The sequence below is a fragment of the Rhagoletis pomonella genome, unplaced genomic scaffold (genome assembly GCF_013731165.1).
Source record: "Rhagoletis pomonella isolate Grant_MI unplaced genomic scaffold, Rhpom_1.0 Rhpom_scaffold_00004, whole genome shotgun sequence".
NCBI lineage: Eukaryota > Metazoa > Arthropoda > Insecta > Diptera > Tephritidae > Rhagoletis > Rhagoletis pomonella.
In genome coordinates, this window is record NW_023458558.1 from 21,580,345 (window position 1) to 21,588,920 (window position 8,576).

General features: G+C 33.3%; 2 protein-coding genes across 2 annotated transcripts in view; both read left to right on the forward strand.

Annotated features, from left to right (window-relative positions):
- On the forward strand, window positions 1-1,165 carry LOC118737213 (cystinosin homolog; the record flags this gene model as incomplete). The annotated part of the gene is given in 4 exon segments (XM_036467580.1): window positions 1-126; window positions 219-336; window positions 423-525; window positions 756-1,165. Coding segments are annotated over 4 exon segments (426 nt in total), but the record flags the coding sequence as incomplete, so codon positions are not given.
- A 3,189-nt stretch (window positions 1,166-4,354) lies between these two features.
- Window positions 4,355-8,576, forward strand: part of LOC118738144 — a gene marked incomplete at its 5' end in the record, with an annotated part of 11,641 nt that continues 7,419 nt past the window's right edge. Inside the window, 5 exons of the mRNA XM_036469066.1 lie at window positions 4,355-4,542; window positions 4,615-4,975; window positions 6,591-6,761; window positions 6,826-6,943; window positions 7,022-7,124. Coding sequence (XP_036324959.1) covers window positions 4,355-4,542; window positions 4,615-4,975; window positions 6,591-6,761; window positions 6,826-6,943; window positions 7,022-7,124 — 941 coding nt within the window. The remainder of the gene's footprint in view (window positions 4,543-4,614; window positions 4,976-6,590; window positions 6,762-6,825; window positions 6,944-7,021; window positions 7,125-8,576) is intronic.

Below are 8,576 nucleotides of genomic sequence, written 5' to 3' on the forward strand. Positions count from 1 at the left end.
GTGTTCGCCATAATTGTATTGGTCATCGTAATTCTCGCCGCAGTTGACGTCCTGAATTGGCTGGATTTTCTCTATTACTGCAGCTACATTAAATTATCGATAACAATTATAAAATATGTGCCACAGGTAAGCAACCACTACAGTTTTGATTTATTTGTTAATACATATTTGTTTAATTGTGAGCAAATACATACATACATACATACGTCTACGTACAGGCACTAATGAACTATCGACGCAAAAGTACTTTGGGTTGGAGCATTGGCAATATTTTATTGGACTTTACAGGTGGAACCCTCAGCATGCTACAAATGATTTTGAATGCCTACAATTATGGTAATTATGATGATATTCGAAGATTTTTGGTTTCATTAAAATATGTACATCATAATATATGTATGTATTTATATACCTACCCATAGATGATTGGGTGTCAATTTTTGGCGATCCGACAAAGTTTGGCTTGGGCTTATTTTCAGTGCTTTTCGATGTGCTTTTTATTCTGCAGCATTATGTATTTTACAGGTATGTACATATGTTTCACAGAATCTGAGGTATGATTGTTTTTGGTCTGGCACGCGATTTTAAATGTATCAATATAGATACTTATTGTACATACCGCTCGTCTGATGACGAACATGTTTTATATAATATATCTGAGTTATGACGTTCAATTAGCATGCGAGTGATATGAATCTAAAAAAATATATACTTATGCAGTACATTTACATTTCTTTGCTATCCGCTTCTTTTAGGAATGCACAACAGCTTTCCAGCTCCACGCTCACCAACGCCACAGAAGTGGAAAATGGCAAAGATGGCGAGCAGCGCTAATCTACTTACTTAGTTCATATTTTCTGTGCACATTGTTTTGAACAATTTTCACGCAGATAATTTCCGGAAGTATTCTGAGATAATTTATAAAGTGCCCGCATATCTAAAAATGCATTTATATTAATTTGTATGTATGTATGTGATTTGATAATTAAATTAATTTTTATACTACTTAAGTAAAGTATGTGTAATAATTTAAACATTTAAGCAAGTATGTATATAAAGTCGATGTTTTTGCAAAACCGCCCATCGCCCAATTGCAAAACCGCTTATCTTACGGCACTCAAATTTTACAGGAGAGCGAAAAATTGATTTTTCTTTGAAGGCTTTACCTTGATAATCGGTACTTCCTCTAGCTATTATTTTACAAATCTGTTGTTTTAATTTAAATTTATTTTAACGTTTTTTATGCATAAATCTCGCTGCCTGGAGTTCAGGGTTACCAAATCTCATTTTTGCCACAGCGGCGAGTTAGGCGGTTTTGCAATTGGTCGATGGGCGGTTTTGCAAAAACATCGACGATATGCATTTGTGAATATATATGTATATATAAATATGTGCGTAAATCATTGTTGTATTAAATAAAAGTAGCTAAATTAATTAATGTTCTTTTAAAGATCGGTCCGCAAATATTTTCTAACTATGTAATGTGGTTGCTCTAGGAATTGGTTAAACATAGTAGACATTTTTTTTTTAATAATGTCCAAAACAGCAAATTCTCGGGTGAATCAACCTAAAAATAGTATTTTGGGGGAAGAGCTTTTCCAACCCATGGTTTTGGGTTAGCAAGGGGGACAGCTTTGCAATGACAAGGCACCTGTGTTGCCGTTGATAATTTACAGAAAGTCGCAAAAAAGGGGTAATTGACGAAAAAACGGGCCAACATATTATTTTTGCTTTTCTTTACTAGCAAAAGAATAACAGGCCTATTCTGAACAGAAACACTCTGGGAGTTTTCTCTCTTTTTCCTTTATCTTTTGTCGACATATGCTATTTTGTTTGGCCGTGAAGAATAAGCTTAAGTGGTTCTTCTTTCAAATGTCCACTGATATTTAAGCTTAAAAAACTACGAAAAGTTTATATTTCGCGTAGTCATGCGACCAGGCCTACGACCAGTACTCAGTTCAAGAGTTTATGTATTTTTCTTGATTTTGTTACACTGTATTAATAGTATCTCTGCCAGTTTTAGCACTCTTATAAATTTTTTTTATTAAAATGTTCAAAGAGATCAGCTCAGATAGAAATTAGGGTGTCTTATCTTAAGGCCCTAACTTTTTTTCAATGCAGGAAACAAAGGATTCCAGTCATCTAATAATGATGATGAAAGTTTGCTATACTCTTGCAACTGGTCAACTAATACAAAGTTATCAAACATTCTCATCGAACGTGATACCTTAATAATTGTGATTGCAACTCGAACAAGCTGAAAGCACGAAGACCTGTTGGTGTTATCAGTAAAAGTAAAAATTATGTCTAAGTAACTACATATGTACATACATATTTAGGAGAGCAATTAAAAACAACCTATTTCTTACTTATATAAATTTACACTCCTTACAATTCAGACGATCATCGCGCGCGTTAATTTGAATTGTGAGGAATTTTTATATGTATCTCGCCGCGAAAAAAACTAAAGGGATTTATTAGTTTGTAGCGTACATATGTATGTACCTACTTCAGTATATTTATGTGTCCCAATAGGCAATTCGGAACCTAAATACATAAATACTATAAAAAAAAAACAAGAATGAGTGCGCCTGGGCCGCGCTAAAGAGGCAAATTTCATTTTCATTGATTCATTTCTTAATCGTGTCATAATCCTGATAGTTGTATGTTTCGAACTACTGAACTTAACATAACATAACATAACACTGTGGGTGAGTGATTTTAAATTGATCATATCGCAAATACAGAAATAAATTTTATTTGTGATTAGAATCGCTGGCCAATTCAGAAACAGAGAACCAAAAAATGTTTAGACGGCAGCTTTTTCTTTTAGATAAAATTTTAAGACTACATTTTTTCGATGTTATTTATTTTTGTTCTTTGCGAAAAACCTCAAACAAAAACATAAAATTTTAAAGTCGTTCTTCCCACAAATGACCGATATGCACATGGGTGAAAATCACGGGGAAACCATGTATGAATTCGTTATCCAAAGTCTCACTGGGCTAACCGACAAATATTTTTGTAAGTATAGTTTTTCTTTTTTTTTAAACAACTTGAATTAAGTAGCTGAGTGTTAAGTTAATTCTTAGTCTTTAAGAACAGACGAGCGATGAGAGGCCTTTTTGGTGATGCACTTAACTATGAAAGTGTAATGCAAACGTCGCCGATAAAAAAAATTTAAAAAAATATTGGCGGATGATACATACGTACATATATATGTATATATTTATGTATGTATCTGTACTCTACTGTTATCGTCAGGAATAAAAAATTTAAACAATGTCGTGCTTAAAAAGGTATGAAATAGTAAAAGACAATGCAAAAAGATTCTAAATTTTCCACTGAATGGTATAATCTACAAAAGCTAAACGCAGTAAAATTAAAAAACTTAACCGTCGGGAACGTAAAAGTGTTGATATTTAATACAGAGGAGGTAGCCGCTACGCTTGTTAAATACGACACATTTCCATGCAGCTGGGGACAAGCAACTTTCAATTCTACAACATTGAATCGCACATCGAAATATTCTTCAAAAGTAACCAAAAGTGATAAATATATGTACATATGTGTATTAAGTGGTCTCAAAAATATAAAAACTTCCATGAATTAGAGATAGTGGCTTCTTATAAAAATATATTTTGAGAAAAAGTAACAATTTAACTGACACAACGAGCCCACAACCGCAAAAAATACGTAAGCGACATTTTTATTTTTATTTTCTTTTTGGAGCAGAAATATTTCTAGAGCATCTACATAGATGCATTTCTGCAACGAAAACAAAAATATAAAAAAATTTCACTTATGTCCTTTTTGCGGATACGGCATTTACGGATATTTAAAATTTCTGTGTAAAAAAAAAATCCATATCTTTTGACACATAAAAGCAAGTGCGATTATCCGAACTCAATTCAATCTCTATACCACATTTGAAATTGTTTTTGAATTACGAATTTTGATCGCAGTTTAATTTACAGAAAAAAGAGTCTGAGCGAGGATCGTAAAATGCGGAGATCTAGCGCATACCAAAGTATACTCAGATATACAAGTTCCTTTATTTTCCTAGTATTAACAACAGGTGAGTTTGGTATCCGCAGACAATTTTTCAATACCGCCTTGTATGGCTCTTCTAACGGCATCTATCTCAGCACAAACCACGGCAGTGGAACAAATTGCGCTTAACTCGAATAACTCATGGCTAACTGTCTCCACCCACGATCTCACAGTACTAGTTCAGGAAAATATAACTTTTGAAGTTATATTAAGGCAAGTACAAAAATATGAGACGTGTAAACTTCCCCTACAATAATTGAAAGCCAAATTTTACATTTACACCAAAATATTTTATCAATTTTGTAGTGGTCCACCAGATAAGGACATCTCAATCAGATTTGTGAGACAGCATGAGACACTTGTTGAATTGTATCCACATGAATTCACAATCAGTTCATCGAATCCACAAAATCAGACAGTAAGCATACTCGGTGTTAGACCTGGACATTTGGAGATCACGGCTAGAAGTGTACCGAACGATTCGTGGATGTAAGTATGCTTGGACTTGCACTTTTGATTTCTAAAAATATTTCTAAAGGTATATAAACTTTTTATCAACAGTGTCAACGACTTATTCGTACGCGTTATAGTAGCCAATTCTGAGATTATCAATTACATATCGCTCGCATTTGGCTGGTTTTATTTTTTAGCCTGGTCCATCTCATTTTATCCACAAATTTATATTAATTTCAAGCGCAAGTCCGTGGTTGGACTCAACTTGGACTTTCTTGCCTTCAATGTAGTTGGTTTTGCGTTATATGCCGTTTTCAATTTTGGCCTTTACTGGATACCCGAAGTACAAACGGAATACAACAGCCGTCACCCGCGTAGTGTAAATCCGGTTTTGTTAAACGATGTAGTTTTTGCACCGAATGCATTATTAGCAACAATTTTGACAGTCATGCAATGTTTCATTTATGAGGTGAGTTGAAGAATATTTACAAGAATGAATGTACATTTGGCTACAAATATGTATGTATGTATGTAGTTTGATAGTAAAAGTTCTTTGTCTGCCCTTAAAATTATATCTGAAGCCAGAGAGCTGAAGGGATTTGGAAAAATATGCTCTCATACCTCAAATACAGTGTCCATATTAGAGATGGGTGCGGGACTAAATAGCCAATCCTGATCCCACTCATGCCGATATTCAAATTTTAAGCCCGGAGTCCGCCCATACCGACGCACAGTGTTTCGACTATATGTAAAATAGAAAATTGAATTTCAAGAACTAAAAAAATGTCCACATGTTAGTCAGATCATAAGAGACCTGAGTGCCATATTTCATCAAAACCATTTTTTTTTCATCGAATTTCGAAACACCCTATACCGATGAAAAAATTTCTTCATTAAACAAAATAAAACTTTATGTAGATGTATGACAAGCCAGCGTCTCTAGTTTGAGATCTCCTTTTTGAATTTTCTTTTCAAAAGTATAATAATAATAATAAAAATAATCAGTGTTGCCAGAACTTTTTGGGCGGACCGGCTAAATTGGCCGAAAAACGTCTAGAAGTCGAAGTGTTAGATCGTTCAAAAGGGATTTCAATTAGAAATGTTCAACGTCTCCAATAATTAAAATCTGGTCATCTGAACCTTAATTAGGTAACAATTGCGTGTCGATCGAATGTTACTTCTCAAAGATGTGATGAATAAACTCGATGCATCCTAGTTTTTTCTACTCTTTCCTTCAGCTGTAAAAATAACACCGTGCGACAGTAAATTTTACACTAAAAAAAATCAATATATTCGCGAAACCATAGGCTAAATATTTGGTAGCCATATTGTTATTCTACATTGCATTGAATTTTTAAAATAATTTTTTGGAATTGATGATATTAACGAAATTACAAAGTCCTTGAAAAAAATCCTGATGTCAGAGAGAAAAACTAGAAACGTAGTTTTATTATATTTGGCCCACAGTTTCGAGAGTATATTTATTGCTTTGTGTCCCGAATGCCAAGAGTGCTCGAGAGTTAGGGTGGCCAGATATTATAGTGACATAATCAGTACAGTTGGGATCAAAAATCAGTACAAAGCCATAAAAATCAGCTCATTTTTAAGCGAATTTTTTATTATTAACAATATAACAACCAAGTAACAGCGCATTAATTTAAAAAAAAAAATAACTATTAGACTTTTAAATACATATAGTATTATCAATATAAAAATTCATTACTTTAAAACAAATCAAAGGTATTACATATGTGCTCACGAAAATAGTAGTAAAATTTATTCACATTTTTTTTGAAAATTTTTTCTTTCCTTACTTAATTTAAATTTTTTATAAAAATATAGTTAATTCTATAACAAAAGACGTGTGAGTTGAAGTATCAAACTTTCTAGAAAATGTATAAAAATTGAGAAAACGGCGCTAATCGAACAACAAAATTGTCCACTCAATATTTGGCCTTTTCTTAACACCTCTGTATTACTAGTTTTGTGGTGTCCACTAATCTATCAAAGCCAATATTATTCGCATTATTTTTGTAATCCATAATAATTTCTGAATTTGTAATAGTAGTTTAATATTATTACAGCGCGGCAATCAAAGAGTCTCAACACTTGCATCCGGCATTTTGGGTTTGTTCTTCATATTTGTATTAGTAACCATGATTCTCTCTGTACTTGATATCCTTCATTGGCTGGATTTTCTCTACTACTGTAGCTATATTAAATTAATAATAACAATGGTTAAATATATACCACAGGTAAGTTAGCGCTGTAGTGTGCATTTGCCTTTATTTGATTAATTGTGAGTGAGTTGGATTGCAGGCACTAATGAACTATCGACGCAAAAGTACTGCCGGTTGGAGTATTGGAACTGTACTAATGGACTTTGCTGGCGGCGCTTTTAGCATGCTGCAGATGATCTTAAATGCCTACAATTATGGTAATGATAAGTGGTGTTGAAAACGTCGTATTTTATTTTTTTTTTTGTAATAAAAATGTATATTTTTCCCATTTATAGATGATTGGATTTCAATTTTTGGTGATCCGACTAAATTCGGTTTGGGCCTACTGTCCGTTATTTTCGATATGTTATTTATTCTGCAGCATTATGTATTTTACAGGTTAGTTAGTACAGATTGTCGAAATGTTTTAAAAAAATTTAGACTCTATGAGTATTTGATTTGTTAATTTCTTAATGTACATTCATATCGTGTAATATGCATTAACGTTATCGTTTTTTTATATTTCTTTAAATGTTATAGAACGGAGAGTAATCCACCAGAAAAATCGTCCAACGGGCTTTATAATGGAGCAACGGGGGAGTACTCCTCTTTGGTCAAACATCCTAAATGTAATTGCGAATCTTTAAGTTTAAAATAGGCGTATGGCATGAAAACCATTTTAAATTGGCTAAGAGGCACATTATTATGTATTATGTACATATGTATATTTATGTAAGTTATATACTCCTAAAGTTAATTATAATAAAGTATTGTAAGACCCGTTTTCTATATCTGCACTCCACAAAATCTTTACTTTTAAGTCAAATTAGACTTCAGTCTTTCTTTTAGGGTATAAAAATTGCAAAAAACGGAAGCTTGTGATCCCCATATTAACGTATGTACACTTATTAGAATATACGAGTATTTGTAAATTAATATGGTGGTCGCATGAGGCGATTTTCCAGGCAATTTCAGAGGCGATTAGTTGAATCAAAAGTTGGCTGCACCCCAACTTTCATTGGAAGCGATTAGTTGAAAGTCCGTTCGCACCAGGCGATTTTTGCTTTCAACTAAAAGATGCCTGTAAAATCGCCTCATGAGAACACCGCATAATGCAATTGTATATGGGCAAATCTAAAAAATAGGTACACTTTCCAAAAAAAAATATTTTAATTTTTAAATTTGTGAGCACACCTTTGTTTTATATATCATTTTATTCGTAATCTCTTAATAAATCGATTAATATAAGTTTAATTCATTTTCATCAAATGCTTCAAAAGTTAGACGAGGAATAAACATGAAATAGAAAAGAAAAGAATAAGCTGGTTTCACATTACGCTACTCGAGTTGTAAATTTTGAGCAAAGATTATGAAAGTTGAACTCTCTTAATTGGAACGTTCTAAATGCAATGGCATACCCCACTTTACCAGATTGGCTGCGGTTTTCGAGATAACGGTACTTGAAAAGTTTATTAAATTTTAACTACTTTATAAATAACTACCTCAGTTTTGAAGTTATTTAACTAAAATTTTGCACACAACGGGTTTGTAATATTACCTTAATTATTCATTAAAATTATCGCAATGGGTTCACTTTAACATACAGCTCCAATACAACTGATTACTCAGATATGTGTTTTTGCAGAGCATTATGTCGGGCGACATCAGGAGGCATCCTGTCGCTGTCCTGCGTGCGGTGTTCTGCGGTGATCTAACCCCGTTTAGGTCGGCGAAGTATCTCACCGGATCGTGAATACCCCTAGTGTTTTCCTGTGGAGACAGGGTCTTATGCACACGCATATGAGCGAATCCGAGAACGGTAAAAAAGCAGGCAATTAAAAATCTCGCATT